This window comes from Gadus chalcogrammus, chromosome 16 (assembly GCF_026213295.1).
Source record: "Gadus chalcogrammus isolate NIFS_2021 chromosome 16, NIFS_Gcha_1.0, whole genome shotgun sequence".
Classification (NCBI taxonomy): Eukaryota; Metazoa; Chordata; class Actinopteri; order Gadiformes; family Gadidae; genus Gadus; species Gadus chalcogrammus.
This window is the reverse complement of record NC_079427.1, coordinates 15,148,103-15,166,596: the sequence shown is the minus strand read 5'-3', so window position 1 is coordinate 15,166,596 and position 18,494 is coordinate 15,148,103. Positions and strand designations below refer to the sequence as shown.

Sequence of the window (18,494 nt, the reverse complement as noted above, 5' to 3'; positions counted from 1 at the left end):
TGCTGCTGCTGCTGCTGCTGCTGCTGCTGCTGCTGCTGCTGCTGCTGCTGCTGCTGCTGCTGCTGCTGGGCTGGTCGTCATGATAACCGGGGGGGGGGAGGCTGAGGCGGTGTGTGGTAATGGAGAATAACTTGCCTATAAATCTGTGTTATCACTCTGAGGAGGATACAACGGTTGGAGAAGCTTACTCTGATGAAATAAATGTTGCCAATGTTGCCCAGTCACAATAAGCCTCAAGCTGCCTATTTGGGAGATTGCAGCAGACACCAGTGTATTTTGTTGTTAGACAAACGTTATGTCATATGTTTGTTTGTGTATGCCTGTAATCTTGGATGTGCGACAATGACTACATGGACATATATATTATCACGTGTTCACTTCGTAGTGCATGCAGTGCACTGCCTTCAGCATGGAACATACACACACCAAACACACACACACACACACACACACACACACACACACACACACACACACACACACACACACACACACACACACACACACACACACACACACACACACACACACACACACACACACTCTCAGCAGTATTCTGATCAATTATCTCCATTTTGTTTGTGTACATGCGTGTGTGTGTGCATTTCTTCTCGCGCGTGTGTGTGTGTGTGTGCGCGCGCCTCCAGGACCTGCTGAAGCACACCCCGGAGGAGCACCCGGACCACCCGTACCTGCTGGACGCCCAGCGGGGCATCAAGCGGCTGGCGGAGAAGATCAACAAGGGGCGGCGGTCGGCGGAGGAGGCAGAGCGGGAGACCCGGGTCATGCAGGAGATCGAGGCTCACATCGAGGGGGTGGAGCATGTGAGACACACTGGATACCACTTGATATGGGGCCTCCACCTGCACTTGTTCCTGTAGCTTTACAAAGGCTCAAGTAGTTTACCATGGCCGCCACTGGACGCCATCAATTTGTTCTTCAAGAGAAGGGTCTGTTGAAGGTGCTTGCATTGTGGAGATTTAACAAAAGTGTGTGTGTGTGTGTGTGTGTGTGTGTGTGTGTGTGTGTGTGTGTGTGTGTGTGTGTGTGTGTGTGTGTGTGTGTGTGTGTGTGTGTGTGTGTGTGTGTGTGTGTGTGTCAGATTATGAATCCCCAGCGGAAGTTTCTGAGACAAGAGATGGTCATGGAGGGGGTAAGAACGCTTTCTATTGGTATTTGGTGATTCATGAAACATTTTGAATGATTTCAATGCACAAAGGTGTCTCTACGAGATCACACCATGGATCACAAAGCTTGTTAAGTTAATCGTTAATACCTGCAAGGCTGAACGGCGTGCTGGTTAATTGTATCCCTGTGATACTAAGGGAGGTCAGCGTCAGACTCTCTTCATCGCTCTCACCCTGAGCCTCTTCTCTCCCCCCCCCCCCCCCCTGTAGAAGACCGTGGGCGGCAGGAAGGACCGCTCGCTCTTCCTCTTCACCGATCTGCTCATCTGCACCACTCTCAAGAGGAAGTCCGGCTCCCTGAGACGCAGTTCCATGAGCCTGTACGACTCACTCACACACAATCACGCACACACACAGGGGTCGACACACACACAAGGGTATCACACGCACACACCCAAACACACACGCATACACACACGTACGCATACATAATCACACATAAGTGAATGCATACTTTTGTAATGCAAGTAAACTAGCTTTGTTGTGTACAGGGAATGGGTTAACCTTGCAATACTTGGTTCTATGAACATCCTTACTGTACTGACAGCAATATATTGTTTCTCCTTCTTCTGACAAATGTACTTTGGATAAAAGCGTCTGCTAAAGGCGCTAAATGTAAAGGTAAACACATGAACATATACACAGATGTCTTCTATACTTTCTACTATCAGTTTTGTTACTCTAAACTGACCTACTCTGCCCCCTACTGTTGAGCATCGGAAACGCAGATGTTGCCAGGCTGCCAAAGTTTACATTATTTTTGTCCCTTGTTGTTCCTGTTTTCATTTGTTCATTTGTTTTATCACCACCTATTCAGGTATTCTGCTGCTAGCTTGATCGATACCTCCAGTAAATACAAGTTCCTTTGGAAACTCTCTCTGGAGGACATAGAGATGGTGAAAAGTAGGTTATTGCTTCTAATTTTACTACTGGTATTTTTCAGTCAATAGTCCTTTCATGTGATGTATGGTAAAATAATCCTTCCCTATCTTGGGAGGCCTATTATATGTTGTCCATAATGTATAGTATTAGGCATCAACTATGCTGCAGTCTACTGACTACGCTTGTTGCACGTTAGACTCCTCCCAGGCAACAAACAAGGAGAATATCCAGAAGATGATTGGTCGATTGGACGAGGATCTGAATACATTGGGTCAGATTAGCAAACTCTCTGAGACCCTCAGCTTCCCACACCAGGTAATGTAACGCACGCACACACACGATAGCACACACATGCACGCAGACTGCCATCAACCAACCAATTGCACACTGCCCATCGTCAAACACATGTGTTGTCATCATAATGATGTACATATGTGCTTTAAGGGTAAAGCAGCCTCATCAACATGAAGTCGTCATAAATCGCACCTGTGTACAGTCAAAGTTAAAAGCACCGTTACAGTGCTTGGCCTGTGGCTATCTTGCCATTTAGGGCTTTTATGGGCAGGGGGGTAAAGAAGCTCAGAGCAGTTTTGCCTAGGGTACTGTTGAGCCTTGGGTTCATCTGCCTGAGGGAAGAAGCTGGTACTCGGGGGGGGGGGGGGGGGGGGGGGGAAAGGACATAAGCGGGGTCAGGGCCGACGGACTGCGGGGGAAAGTGATTTTGTCCTGGGGGGGCCCAAGGCAGAGGGGGGGCCCATGGCAATAAACAAAAAAAAAAGTATTTTATTTCTTTTGAATTATCCACCAGCCCATAGTGTTAGAAGTCGCACACGGCCACGTCCCCAACAATTTTTAAGTAGTCTTTTTCTAATATCTTCCTTACTGTGTCATTTCATCCGCACATAACTTTGTCCACAATACATTATTGTCATTTTATTTTATACCTATGTTTCAGTTTTGATGTTTAAATGTCATGCTCCTCTTATTCCTGTCTCTTCATCTCCACTATTTTAATCCTCAAACGCTTTATTTCTCCATCCACACTGTTGATTAACTAAGACCTGGCTACCACACATTTTTCTAAAACCATCTCCTTTATTCATTTCTTTCCCATAATGTCTCCCCCGCAGTCGCTAGACGAGGTGATCAAGGACCTGATGGCCTCGGTGCACCGGGAGCTCTCGGACAAGCAGTCGCTGGCCTTCAGCATGACCTTCCTGCCCACCAAGCTAGAGTTCGCCACCGCCTCGGCCGAGAGCAGCTTCCTCTTCGAGTTCAGCTCCCCCGATGCCCGCTCCAACTTTGAGCAGGCCTTCGAGGACGCCAAGAAGAAGCTAGGTGAGAGGCCTTAGGTTAAAGACGGAGTCGGGTGAGGATAGGTACCTGTTCTACTGAGAGGACACTGCCCATCTGACACTGACGTGTGGTTTCGCTAATTAGGTAAAAGGGGCAGGGGACAGTGTGGTGGTTAGGGGTGTTTCAATTTCAGCCGAAAGGTAATGAGTTTGATCCCCTAATGTCCAAAGTCTACACGTGTAAGCATCATTATGACAAAATGCCTCCCTCCTTCCCTTAACCTGCTCCTTAATGAAATGTATCTGATTTCTCACAAAACAATGAATAAATACAAATACCTACATTCGACCAGAAGATGTCGCTATATCCACACAAACTGGTAGTGGTAGTGGCTCAGTATTTGCTTACTTGTCATTTTGGTTATTGCAAGTTTGATTTGTTACACTTTAGACGAGCAGTCATTTTTTTTACTTTTTTGTGGTTTTTTGTTATTCGTGTCCAGCCATGAACAAAGACCAGTGGGACCCAGAGTTTCTGAAAGCCATTCCAATTATGAAGACTCGCAGTGGAATGCAGGTGAGGGGAGATCTCTGCTGTGTGTGTGTGTGTGTGCGTGTGCGTGTGCGTGTGCGTGCGTGCGTGCGTGCGTGCGTGCGTGCGTGCGTGAATATATATGTGCCTGTCTGTCAGCAGTTATCCTTAAAACAAAACAGCTCATCAGCTCATCTATATTGATTTTGTCGACTACACGGCTATCTTTGAAAGCCTGGTGTACAGTTTTGGCGGCAAGTGTTTACATTTGCAAGGGAGTCAGCTCACTGAGTTGTTATTGTTGTTTTCTGTCTCCGTAGTTTTCATGCGCCTCTCCCAGCCACAGTTGCCCAGACAGTGGTTGTGAGGTGTGGGTGTGTAACAGTGATGGATACGTGGGACAGGTCGGTGCATAGATACACACAAATCTATTCACAGTTCAACACATGAAAACAACTGACCAACCATCTATCTTGAATTGCTGTGCCTGTGTAAACAAGTTATTGACATTAGGCGTTAAACAGATATTAGTGGAACCATGATCTTTGCCTCGACATGAAGAGTGTAAGAAGAGTTGAATATGGCTTCTCCAGGTGTGTCTACTGAACATCAAGGATGAGCCCACCGTGGAGGCCTGCATAGCTGTCTGTTCTGCCAGGATCATCTGTATTGCTGCTGTACCGGGCCTGAAGGGCAGGTCAGCACGCACCTACACGCACCCCCCCCCCACACACACCCCCCCCCCACACACACCCCCCCCACACACACCCCCCCCACACACACACACACACACACACACACACACACACACACACACACACACACACACACACACACACACACACACACACACACACACACACACACACACACACACACTTACATGAACACACACACACGCACCCAGCGTGGATATTCAACATCTTACAAGTTTATTCATAATAACTTATTTTTATATGCGTCTTTTTGATGATACTTTTAATAATAATAATATTTGATTCATATCTACTGCCCACAATGTTACTAATCTTTATTTTACTTCAACCATCAGTAACTCCTCTTCTTTACCCCGTAGGGATCGAGGAGTGGAGCCCGCTCATGCCCCGCCCCCTGCATCTTCTTGCCCCCCCCAACCCCAACCCCATCTGCACATATCCATCTCTCATTCGTCGCTGGAGCTCAGCAATCAGCCTGCAGGTGTGTTCTCTTCTGTGTGCACAATGTGTTTGTTAAGGTGAGGGCCTTTCTTTTGTCGGCGCCACAAACGTCTGGGTTCTACAACAGCTCAGCTGTTCTATATTTGATCAAAATGTATTCAAACTTTATAATTGTAGCTATTTGTTTAACTCTGACAATTGATTTGTTTCCAACTATTTTACACTTTTTTAATGGTTTTCATGTTTACATTGTATTGTCCAATTAGACTTTAAATTGTTGAACTCTATTCAAATCTTTTCCCTTAATAGCTGTTCAACCTTTCTGTACCTTGCTTAACCTGTCCCTTAATTGAAACATATTTACAACCACACTTTTCCCTACAGCATTTACTGCATTTTCTGTAGGAAATGCATTTCCTAGTCTTACAATTTTTACTATTAATCAAAATAAATAGCAGCTTATTTTCAATCAACTGATCGATCAATTGATCAACTACTTCTTGTTGTTTTGTGATAGTTTATTTTGGTTAATATATGAAAGAGATCCACATAAGTAGTTATACTTGAAGATGTTCCATTAGACTTCATGAAGGCATTGATCACTGGCAAAACTCCCAAAATAGTTTTCTGAATAATTTCTAAATTCCCTGTTCATAGGCGCGGGGGCGGAGATAGTGCCCTTTGACAGTGATGACACGGATGATGAAGACTCTCCTAGTCCCTCCTCCACATTACAGAGCCAAGCCAGCCGCTCCACCATCTCATCTAGCTATGGCAGTGAGTACAATCACCCAACACAGCAGTGTGCACATCCCTACATTCACCCGTAAGTCGATGGCTGGAGATTCAGATTGCAGTTGAGAAGTGTGAAGGAAATTCTTTGAAATGTGTTGACTACGCAATATTGACAAGCCGACTAAACTTAAAGATCCCATGGCATGCTACTTTATGAATGCTTTTATATAGCTGTTAGTAGGCCCCTAATACAGTACTTGAAGATGTTCAAGAAATTCTACCTTGTTGCAGAATTACAGCGACTGTGAGCCAGTCCCACATGAGCTTTCCACAAACGTGCCATTTTTTAGAGGCGGGTCCAGGTGGAGGGTGGGGATGTGGCCCTGAGGAGCTTGCAGCAATGGTACCACTCGTGTTTACAGTGGATTTATCGCAATGGCGAGGCGCACACAGCTTTTGGCCGTGTTCTGTAAATATTCTAGAACACTCCGGGTGCTTCGGCAAGAGTCCTGTAGCTCTATATCTAAATAATATCCTACTATACGTACATGGATTTCTATATCATATAATGTATATTATCACGGCCAAAAGCTGTGTGCACCTCAAGACGATATTATGAATCTCAAACGACTGCGTGGGGTTCTCCGACGTCTCTGGTTCTTCCACTTCCACATCAATCTGAAGTAGACTGAACCGCGTCATGGAGGAGAAAGGGATTGTTGCCCGCGATTGTGGACTGCGATTTTCTCCCGCCGGAGCCCCGCTGCCCGCTGCCGAGGCACGCTCCAATTCATTGTCTCATTGGAGGGTCAAATACCAAATCGGCGCTTCCGAGCTTTGTTTTTTCAAAAGGCAGAGCAGGGTACCTAGTGCTCGTTTTACGCCATTTCTAGCTACTGGGGGGGAACCATAGGCAGGCTAGTGGAACTCTGCTTTGCAGTGTAATTTCCATGCCATGGGACCTTTAGGAGTTATTTATAATTAAGGGTACGAATAGTATAAGATAAATATAGTCTCTGCAGAGAGGCCACACAACATGATAAGCATACAAAGGTTGAAGCGCTGTAGTTTTCTCTTAAGAATGGGCACACTCCAAGTTCTAGTTGAAGTTCTTCAAGTCAAATGCACAACAAGGCTCCAGTAGCAGTCATTGCTGGCAATGAAATTCAAGTGTTTTAAGCTTTCCTAGACAGTGCAGGTAAAGTAATAAATACAATAAAATAAAAGTGACTAAAAATATCGAGAGTGATAATATCACCTTGTAAATTGTTATATATATATATAAAGTAAACATACATAGTACCGTTTAAGTTATAAGTTATTTTGAGTGTGTTTGTTGGGCCGTGGTGGGGTGATCACAGTCCAGAGTTCAGAAGTCTTGTGGTTTTGGGGACGAAGCTGTCCTTGACCCCGGTGGTTCCTCTGTGGATGCTCATGTGCCGTCTGCCAGGCGGTATAGTAACTCAGTGAAAGGTTTATGGCTCGGGTGGCTGCGGCGGTCCCTGAGTATAGACTGGGCTCTTCCCCTCCATCTCTGAGTGGAGAGGTCCTGCCCGGCTTGCAGCCCAGTCCTGGGGATGTGCCGGGCAGTTTCCACCACCCTCAGCAGATCCTTGCGGTCGAGGTCAGTGCTGGTTGGCATACCAGGCGTTGATGCAGCTAGTTAGGTCAGCAACACCTGATGAGTTCCTGTCCAACTGTGTGTTTCCAGCTTTACCTCCTTAGGTAAATCAGTCCACCATCCAGTCACCGGGTTTCAGGCTATGGAGTGGTCCTGTAGCAGGTTTTGGTAGTGCCTCTTGCACCCCTTGGTGTATGAGAGTTGAGGACAACGTTATACAATATCTGAGCATTCGGTCATAACACGGGTTTGTTGATGGGGGGGGGGGGGGGGGGGGGGGGTCCTTTTACTGCATTCCCCCTTTTGACACATGCCCATGCATCAACTGTGCATCGTTGGGTTAAAGCCAGCGGGGGAGGCCCCACCCATATACCATCTATTTTTGATACACTCTGCCTTCTTCCATTGCGACCTCTCCTTGTCAGAGGCACGTTGTTGGAGGTCTGCCAGTGGCGCTGTGGGAATATCTGGGTCAGGGACAGATACATGTACATACAATGCATGTGCTTTTGCCACTATGTCTGCGCAGGCATCGCCTCTAGACACAAGTTCCTCACTGCGAGTGTGAGCTCCACATTTGCAAATTGCTAATTTAGCTGGGAGTAGCTTTGCCTCTATCAACTCAGCAGCCAAGGTGTGGTGGGTGCCTCAGTTTGCATGTGGATGTTAGGAAGTCCCTATCCAGGGTGCCAAAATCATGTACTACGCCGAATGCATAGCGATCTTTGTGTGAATGTTAACTGATTATCCTACAGCCTGTTTACAGGCCTCTGTCAAGGGTATTGGCTCAGCAGCCTGAGCTGAGAGATTAGATGGCAATGAGCCAGAGGCTAGTCTCTCATGGGGATTCTCTACAGAAAACCCAACCTTGTTACGACCGGTTTCCTTGTTGCAAGAGGCGGAGCCGTCCACGAACTGTTTCACTTCCAGGTTGGATCAGTTCAGATCCTCTGTTACAGCAGCGAGGCAATCAGGGTGTTCTTCACCATATCCTTCTGTGGGAAGCAATGTAGCAGGGTTTAGCACATTGCGACGCTTTACAGTGCTGACAGGCATTTGAAGCAGGCATGTGTTGTAGTGCAGCCATGGTGCAGCAGAGAGGTGAAAGGTTTTCAGATCTAATAGTGATGGGGACACAGCGTGGGGAACTTTCAGGGTGAGATCTGTATAACGTACAAAGTCCCAGGAGCTGTGCACTGCCTTCTCTGCAGCTGCCATTGTGCGCAAGCACATAGGCAAGCCTGTTGCCACTGGATCAAATCTGGTGGAGAAATACGCCACTGGTCGTTGTTGGCCCCCATGCTCCTGGAGCAGTACTGATGTCTTGTAGCCGTCACGTTTGTCAATAGTCTGAATAAAAGGTTGGGCCGGGCCTGGTAGACCAAGATTCGGGGCCTGCTGTAAGGCCACAGAACGCTTCCTTTACCTTTGGAGTCCAAACCAACTTGGAACTAGGGGTCTCCCCTGAGCCGTGAGCCATTGCACTCATTGGGTCCTTCAAATGCTGAGTAATTTGGGATCAACATACTGCAGTAAGATGACGCGACAGGGCTTCTTTTTTTTTCTTTTTTTTTTGTCCTTACTTGCCACAGTTGAAGCACTCGTCTGGTTCTACTTTGCCACCATCAGTTCTTGAAGCCCACCACGGAACTGCTTTCTCTACCTCGGCCTTGTCTGTCTCGTCCTCCTCCCCCACGGTTGCCTCTGCCATGGAACAAGGCGAGGCATTGCCTCTTGAGTGTCAGTCACTGTCCATGTTGTGTGCACCAGCATGAGGCTGCGATCTTGTCCAGCCTCATGTATGGCTTAGTATGGTCAAAGGGTGAAAAAAGTCCCATCAATTTATTTCTCTTTCAATCTGTCTCTATGTCCCATTTCTATATTTTAGCTCCTGAAAGCAGTTGCTTTTCTTTTCTTGTGTGAATTTGTATGCAGTTATATGATTCTTCTCTCTCATTGTTGAATCCGGTTTCTGTTTTCGCTTTGGACAGAGTAATGTAATATCTGTGCACATTTGCATGTACTCACAGACAGCAGTGGGTTGTTAATACCCTCTCCCTCCCTCTCCTCTGTGAACAGACGAGGAGGGCCAGGGCCTCAAAGACATGGCCACAGAGACCACCAGCAGTGAGGAGGAGCAGGAGTTCCCGGCCCCCAACCCCTACGGGACCGCGGGCGTTTCGGGGGGCGTGGGAGCAGGCCGCGTCCACCCGGAGAGCCCCATGGATGGGCGCGCCATGCGAAGGTCGTCCCGGGGCTCCTTCACCAGGGCCAGCCTGGAGGACCTGCTGAGCATCGACCCGGAGGCCTACCAGAGCTCAGTGTGGCTGGGCACCGAGGACGGCTGGTATGGGGGCACCCACACACACACACACACACACCATGCACGCATGTTACATCTACACACACACACACACCATGCACGCATGTTACATCTACACGCACACACACTATGCACGCATGTTACATCTGCACACACACACACACCATGAACGCATGTTACATCTACACACACACACACACCATGCACGCATGTTACATCTACACACACACACCATGCACGCATGTTACATCTACACACACGCACACACACATACCATGCACGCATGTTACATCTACACACACACACACACACAAACACCATGTTTGCATGTTACATCCACAAGTAATAAACAATGTATTTCTCTCTTTTTTCTCCTGTCTGCTGGGTAGCATCCATGTGTACCAGTCCTCTGATAACATACGCAACCGGAAGAACAGCATGAAGATCCAGCACTCTGCCTCCATCCTCTGCATACTGTGAGTCTCCTGGTCTGAGTCCACCAAGACATTTTGGGTTGCAGACAGGCAGTTTTAATTGCGTATTAATCTCTACTCTATATGTGCTGTTTTGTGTTTTGTGTTGTTCAGATATTTGGATAATAAAGTGTTTGTATCACTTGCCAACGGAGATGTCATTGTCTATCAGAGAGAAGCTGGTAAGCACAAACTGTGGATGTGTGGAAGGAAGGGAGTTGAAAAAAAAAAAAAAAAAATATATATATATATATATATATATATATGTTTATTATTATAGATATATGATCTAGTTCCGCATTACTTATTTTCCGAAATGGTCAGAATAGCCCTAGCCATTTGCCAATCTGCGATCAACTTTTTGACCCTTCGCCTCCAGGAAGCTTCTGGGATGCCCAGTCCTCCCAGACGCTGGGGTTGGGGACGGCCAGCAGCCCCATCACCAAGATGGTGCCGGTGGGCGGCAAGCTGTGGTGTGGCTCCCAGAACAGAGTGCTGGTCATCAACACCAGCACACTGGTGCAGGAGGTAGGGCCGTCGGCAGGCTGCGGAGCACGCTGGAGGGATGTAGAGACACCTGGAGGGAGGGGAGGGGGAATTGAATTGATGATTGTGTATGGATATAGTGGAATGGAAACGTAGAGAGGTGTGTGATGGGCTGGCGGATGCAGAGGAATGCTCAACGCTGGGTCGTTGTCCTGGCAGCAGCAGCAGCGTGCAATTGGATGATAGACTAGAAACAATTGTATTTTCTCTCTTCTCATCTGTCCAACTGCGCCCTTTCTTCCGTCTAAATCCCTCTCTGTCTGTATTTCCCCCTGATCGTCATCCTATGCTCTATCTTTTGCTCTCCCCGACTCATCACTCTCTCTTTTCTTAACTATTCTCTCTCTCTCGCTCTCGCTCTCTCATATATATATCCATCCCATGCTCCCCAGCACTGGTTCCAGGTTGGCACGGACAGCAGCCGCTGCGTGACGTGCATGGTGGCGTACGGCCAGGGGGTTTGGCTGGCCCTTCAGGGCAGCGCCCTGGTCAGGCTGTACCACGCCCAGACCTGGGAGAGCCTAACGGAGGTGGACGTGGCCCCGGCCGTGCACAAGATGCTGGCAGGTAAGCTTTGCCTTCCTTCAATAGACACACATATATACATACACGCACACACACACACTCTGGAATTAAACTCCAATGTATGCAAGTCTACCAGTAGGCGGCCTTGAACAAGATGACTCTGGAGGACAGTGTCGGCTTTATGACTAAAAAGTATGTTATGAATGAATCACATCAAGAATGCGAAACTCACTTTAAGGCCATGATCTCTCACAATACATTGTGCCCCAGGACATCCCATGAAAGCAGGACCAAAGCATTATATGACAAAGGTAATGGATAGGTGGATAGTTAGACCACAAGGTGGCAGCAACAGCTCAAATCCTTCAGATTGCTTGAGGCTTGGAACAATGCCCTGTACTGAGCTTCCCTCAAGTTCATTTCAGTTTATATTTCCAAGCTGCTTTTATTAAAATATATAAATATATATATATATATATATATATATATATATATATATATATATATATATATATATATATATATATATATATATATATATGTATGTATGTATGTATGTATGTATGTATGTATGTATGTATATATATGTATATATATATGTATATATATATATATATGTATATATATATATATATATATGTATGTGTATATATATATATATATGTATATATATATATGTGTATATATATATATATATATATATGTATGTGTATATATATATATATGTATATATATATATGTATATATATATATGTGTATATATGTATATATGTATGTGTATGTGTATATATATATATATGTATATATGTATATATATATGTATATATATATATGTATATATATATATATATATGTATGTGTATATATATATATATGTATATATATATATATATATATATATATGTTTATATATTTTAATATATACAATAGTAATGCATACATACATGTATACATGCATACATACATACATACATACATACATACATACATACATACATACATACATACATACATACATACATACATACATACATACATACATACATACATACATACATACATACATACATACAAAGACACCAGGAAACAAAAAGTTAAAAAATAAATAAATAATTTAAAATAAAATAACTAAGTAAAACCATATTTAAATGTATTTCTGTTGAAGAGGGTGGATTATCTTGATACCGAGATGCTCAAAGCCTGACTTGGAGAGACGAAAAAGGAAATTAAGATTGAGGCCAAGGTATTGATTGGGAAAACTTTCAATGATCTGAAAACTCTTCAGTTGGGGGATGGAAGACACTGGATTTGTTTCATACAGAAAAAGATCATCTGCACAAAGGGATTAACCTCACTCTCGCCAGATGAATTTCGCTCCACCTAGCTCCACTCCTCTATCTGGGATCGCTCCCGTTGGGTGGGATTTGGGGACAAGATTTAATGGCGACTGTCTTGATTCAGACAACATTGGCGGCTTGCATCGAGGAAGCAACCGTCAACATTGATGCTGCTATTTCATCCGTGTTGTCCAATTGAGCGAATATTCTTTCTTTAAAAGAACATCAGAGAACGCTCTCCTCAGCGTCACGGGTTGCTTTTGATGTGACTGGTTGAAGTAGCACGTCAATAAAAATGACAGACAAGTGGTTTATCCAATCATATGCACAGATTTTTGTTATGGCCCAGCCTTCTAAAACACCTCTCCAATGGATTGATCCCAGATGGATGAGTGGAGCTAGGTGGACCGAAATTCATCTGGCGAGTCAGGTTACAAAGGGATACCCTATGCTCAACATATAGCTCTTGATACACTGGAGATAGGGGGAGACCTTCAGCGCTTTGGAGAGCGCTTCGACTCTGTATAGCAGCCTAATCCATGAGATAAGTGTATCACCAAATCCAACTATCGCAGTCCAAACCTGAGTCAATAGTGGGAAACTCTAAATCCATATGAAAATTGCCCATATCACTTCTGTCAGAGGAATATCCGGTAGAAATTTAAGGGTTAAGAATTCCCAAGGGTCCACATACACATCATCCTGCATGGAGTTTGACATAGACCTGGGCATATTGGATGGATATGTGGATAAGGGGCTAGAGCAGTCCAGAACAAGGTCCAAAACACTGTTTACATTTTTAATAATGATAATTACATTTTCTTATCTGAGGTGCGGATGCGATAATCCGACAGCACAAGGCAGCCTGCCTAAGAATCACAGCTCTGCTGGCATGTAAAGACCTGCTTTGGATCGGCACCAGTGCAGGTATTCATAAACAATCATTGTATTTGTCAACAGCACACACCTGTGTTTTAAGTAATTAGCTTGAATGTGAACGTTTTCATGTGTTTACATCACTGTGAGTTCATTCATTTGAGTGGAAGACAAAACCCCTGGGCTCATCTGAACTAATCCTTTCTAGGTGTGGTCCTCACCCTGGCCATCCCAGTGGTGAGCTCTGGGACTGGGGCAGCCACGCTCAAGTCTCCCCTGGTGCCCATGGGGTCTGCTCACGGGCACACAGGCCACGTCCGCTTCCTGACCTCCATCGAGTTCCCGGAAGGCTTTGACGTGAACTTCCCCAAGACGTCAAATGAATTTGCAGGTAGCTATAATGTTTTTTGAAATATGTTGTTTAACACGGGTGTGTTATCAATTTTTAACACTTAAAAGACGATCCCAATTTAAACTCCCATTTGCTTAGTTTGTGTTTGTCCTTTTTTCTGCGATGTCACCAATTGCAGGTAACCAATCACAAGGCAGCAGTGCAGACAACGGAGGACACGGCAGTCTCCAGAGGAGGGACTCAACACACCACGTCATTCCCAAGACCAATCATCTTGTGATCTCCGGGGGTGACGGCTACGAGGACTTCCGGCTGACCAATAGCAGCGAGACAGTGGGGCGGGACGACAGCACCAACCATCTGCTGCTGTGGAGGGTCTAGGGTCTAGGACCAATGAACCCTTGTCAACAGGATGCTGTTGACCCCTCAAGCTCGGCATTTGTTTTAGAAATGCACACAACACTGCCCTTTGCCTTGTGTGACCCCCCTACACCTGAATATTTATATTTATTGTGTCTTGTGTTTGGTGCGGTCAGTCTTTATGTGCATAGTGGCCGTGGACAGTCTCCTGAACAGACTCCCTCTGGGGAACAGGTGTCTTCTTTTCAATGTTGTGTGCATCATTCCTCCTGTGCATGGTTATCCCATGCGTGTGTGTGTGTCCTCTTACTAATACTGTCCAGTCACTGAACAAACTCACATCCCAAATCAAAGAGAGAGGAAAACAAAGAGGAATTTGTGACCGTCCTTCAGTATTGAAGATAGAAAGACAGTGGATTGGATGGAAAGATGGAAATAGAGTGGGAGGCATTGACTCTGTTGGTCGAGTGTCACACACAAGTCAACTCCTGAAGGAACATGGGTGAAGCATATGCTGCTAGGTCTAATTCCACTCTATCGTCCCTCTAGCTTTGTAAAAGCATGAGACCGGGAAACAGGAACAAGGAACCATGGTACACCGCCTCCACACCAAATGCACTCCTACCTATAAGGTGGTTCTTTTGATTGGAAAGGGTGTACAACATGACCTCTTTGGTCGATTTCACTTTATCGCTTACTGACGTATTTTGCGGCTGCAGCCCACGGCTAAGAAAAGTGCTTAACATCTACAAGACTTCAGTTCAAGACCAAAATAAACAAAAAGGAGATGCTAGAGTCCTGTCAAATCAGCTACTCGACTTCCCAAAATACCGGAGATCAGTTATTCCTGGGATCCACTGGTGTGGAGCTTGAAGACAGCAGCCAATCCTCAGGCTGTTCTAATGGATGGTGAGAAACACCATCAACACAACTCTTTGTCAATTGCCTAGAAAGGTAGCATAGAGAAGAGTGCAATATATGGAATGGCAATTTGACAAGGATGTACACACATGCATAATTTTACAAACTTACGCACACAAGATTTGTACATATCTACAATTAGAAACATGACTTATTTTTTTGTTTTGATTTACAAATAATCACAATGCGTCAGTTTATTTCCTGTATACTACATTGGGGGAAAACCATACAATCAAATGGACCATCACTGTAACCGGTACAAACTATATACAATTGAAATGGCTACAAATACAAGTATGTATTTGTATTGTATGCTGTTAACTGCCATTGTATTTAAGCCCATTGGTAGAGCATTCCTTCAGGATGTCAGTTGGAATATTATTTCTCAGTCCCCAACTCTCTGGAGTGGAAGATATTCATGTACAGTATTTATGCTTTATTATTTTTTTCAAGCGCCTTTTTTGACCACTGAGTTTATGGAAGTACGTAGCTTTCACACATTCTGTGGCAAAACCCTGTAACCGGTTTAATGCTGATTTATTTTCTTCCTCTTACACAAAAACAATTGATAATTGAACAAAGACACACACGCACTATGATAAAAAAGAATGATTGTGGATTGTCCGTTCTTGCCGCAGATTTAGATGAGGTCAGAAGAACAAATTGATGTGCGGCCTTAAGGCTAGAACATAATTCCACTGCACGCAGACACCTACGCAAATCCCCATTCCCCCAAGTTCCAAAGCAGGTGTTTCTGAAGTAAAGGTGACTAGCTAACACACCGACACTCATACCAACACACATTCCCTGCGTTTTAAGGGTTAAGTGGTGGTTTAACTTGATCCCTGAAAAGCCTTTGGAGACTTCCCGCTCTTTTCCACCGTCCATCTGGGCTCTTTCTACTCCTTTAAACTTACTCCATCCTCAGTGTGTTAGCATTGGGCTAGCTCCCCCAGTGGTTTCTAATGTGAGGGGCTAATTGGATTAGCTGTGTTGATTGCTGTCTGCTGGGTAACTAGGTACTGGAGTCTCTGCTTGTGTAAAATATATGTGACGTCTGGTAAATGACACGGCCGCCTTCTGAACCTACGAATGTTTTGTTGTGAATGTAGGCAGGTGAGGAATTGTTTTATGACCTTCTGCAAATAAAAAGGCTAAACACTACCAAACTATGAAACGATACAGAGGAAACGAAAAACAAAACTTTTCCCAAACCAATAATGTATGGTAATAATGTTATATGGTTGATTGTATGTTTCCAGTGCCAAGTGCTGTCTCCCTCACCCCACCCTGCATGTTTTTGCAATTGTAGTCACATCTGCTTTGGAAGCCAATTATCTATAAATGTGTGTCACAGTGTTAAGAGAGTAATACGTCTAGTTTTTTTAAGAGCAGTGTGTTATCTGAGTGCGTGTATGTGCCATCACCGCCAATAGAGAGTTTGGCATTGTTGTCTACAAAGTGGGGCAGGCAGGCCCTAAATCTCTCAAATTGTACTTTTAGCTTTATGTGAACTAAATGTCTCTGAGGCTAAATAAAATCAATTTCACACCAGTACAGTCACTTTCACCCTTGGTTCAAGTGCGTGATTTTCTCCAATTTAGAATTCAACGAACAATATATAAATAGATGGAACTTTTTTTGACAAGGAAAAATGTAGATCCTATAACACAGTCACATTCTAGATATAAAACACAAATACAACAATCGACCAACACCGCTAAAAGGAGACAGTATTAGAAGTGTGGCAATGCTCGCCAGCCAACATATTTATATTTGGTCCTCTTTACTCACCCTGAAGCTCTTGCAGTATATAATAAATGAGTTATTTCTGCCTGTATTTGAACCTTTGGGGTTTTGATTGATGTAAATAATTGATATATATTGCCCTTTTCTGTAAATAGTACACCCACGTTCCTCAATTGTTGATATGACTAATGGCATATTTATATACATGTGTAGCCTATGTAATCCCCCTCTTGTTTGTCACTTAAAATGATATCTGAAGGATGAGAATGATAGACACTATGGTCATCAGATTGATACAAATGGCGATTAGACCCCAAACTGTTCAAAGATCACAAATTCATGTTTTTTTTTTTGCCAGGGCTGGGTCATAAACTAGCACATATTCTAGCAAAGGGATATTATGATTACACCTGTAATACAACTTATACAAAAGCTTTATCACTTGATCCTTTCTCATTTGTAATCATTGTACCTTGTCAGAGTTACATAAGAGTTGCTGTTTCTGCTTTGTAGCTGTGGCATCCTCTTTGTAAGTAAAACAGTTCACCGGTGATATTTTATATGTGGCTGATATTTCTTCATACAACAAATACACATGGAATATTTTTTTTGCCAGGCAGCATTAACATTCAGATTTGTAGTTGAGTGGGTATCCCTGACATTTTGGTTTTAACTCGATGTTAATGTATGCTTAAGCGTTAAGCCCACTAACCAACAATGAAGTGTATTGTGATATGATAAGTCCACTCAACAGGCGCCATCCTCTCTCCCTATCTGCGTGCACACGCACACAACACACGCGCGCGAACAGAGAACCTCTGTCGGTGGTTGTGAATGCACGCTCACATCCATGCAAGCGCACTAGTGCAGCTCTAGTGGCGAATGAGTAAAGACAAACAGTCGATAAAGAAGAGCAGCACAGGCACCCCATTGTGTCACCACGGTATGCGGGCTTCATACTGTGTCATCTATTAGCATCCCAAGTTCCAACTCACTAGCTACGATCCGAATATATTTAATTTGTTGTTCAATAAGGGCCTATTTTGCCTCAACATTATGAGTGTATGCTTTAAAGCCATGTATACATTTATATTAGACGACCTTACTTTCTTTACTTTACTCATCCTCTGTATTATTACAGTCATAAATGGGTGGAAAAACGTTGATACGGGCCAATGGCCATCTCTTGTCTATCAGAGTAGAAATGTTTGGACTTTTTCTACTTTTCTTCAATGGTGAACGCGATAGCTGTCTTAACCATTGAGATGTGCTGCTGTAAAGCCAATTGAAAGGTCCAGCCAATACGACTTAGGAGTCAGGTCCTGAGACAAACTACAAGAGACAGGTACCCGTCTCGTGCCTTTGTAACCGTCTCGTGAGACAGGTACCTGTCTCGTGGGACAAGTACCTGTCTCGTGCCGGTTGTCGGTTCCGGTGGCACCACGCTGGTACCAGTCCTAGTGCCATCGGCAGCCTGGCTTGTTCGAGCGTATTCCAGCATTTATTTCCACTCGTCAACATGGGGACGGATGGAATATAGTTGACCAAACAGACACGAAAAGCAAATCGAGAGAGCCAAATCCCTAAAGAGAAAGAAGGCGCAGTACTAGACACGCATGCAAA

The 18,494-nt window shown here is 44.5% G+C and overlaps 1 protein-coding gene across 1 annotated transcript in view; it reads left to right on the top strand.

Moving 5' to 3' along the window:
* Positions 1 to 17,725, top strand: part of LOC130405453 (rho guanine nucleotide exchange factor 17-like) — a 60,467-nt gene extending 42,742 nt beyond the window's left edge. Inside the window, exons 6-24 of the mRNA XM_056610538.1 lie at positions 648 to 824; positions 1,103 to 1,153; positions 1,398 to 1,507; positions 2,005 to 2,090; positions 2,266 to 2,384; positions 3,200 to 3,407; positions 3,868 to 3,941; positions 4,217 to 4,300; positions 4,490 to 4,593; positions 4,972 to 5,093; positions 5,711 to 5,830; positions 9,489 to 9,756; positions 10,122 to 10,208; positions 10,320 to 10,387; positions 10,585 to 10,733; positions 11,144 to 11,318; positions 13,445 to 13,540; positions 13,698 to 13,880; positions 14,020 to 17,725. Coding sequence (XP_056466513.1) covers positions 648 to 824; positions 1,103 to 1,153; positions 1,398 to 1,507; positions 2,005 to 2,090; positions 2,266 to 2,384; positions 3,200 to 3,407; positions 3,868 to 3,941; positions 4,217 to 4,300; positions 4,490 to 4,593; positions 4,972 to 5,093; positions 5,711 to 5,830; positions 9,489 to 9,756; positions 10,122 to 10,208; positions 10,320 to 10,387; positions 10,585 to 10,733; positions 11,144 to 11,318; positions 13,445 to 13,540; positions 13,698 to 13,880; positions 14,020 to 14,222 — 2,484 coding nt within the window. The 3' untranslated portion in view covers positions 14,223 to 17,725. The remainder of the gene's footprint in view (positions 1 to 647; positions 825 to 1,102; positions 1,154 to 1,397; positions 1,508 to 2,004; positions 2,091 to 2,265; positions 2,385 to 3,199; positions 3,408 to 3,867; positions 3,942 to 4,216; positions 4,301 to 4,489; positions 4,594 to 4,971; positions 5,094 to 5,710; positions 5,831 to 9,488; positions 9,757 to 10,121; positions 10,209 to 10,319; positions 10,388 to 10,584; positions 10,734 to 11,143; positions 11,319 to 13,444; positions 13,541 to 13,697; positions 13,881 to 14,019) is intronic.
* The last annotated feature ends 769 nt before the right edge of the window (positions 17,726 to 18,494 follow it).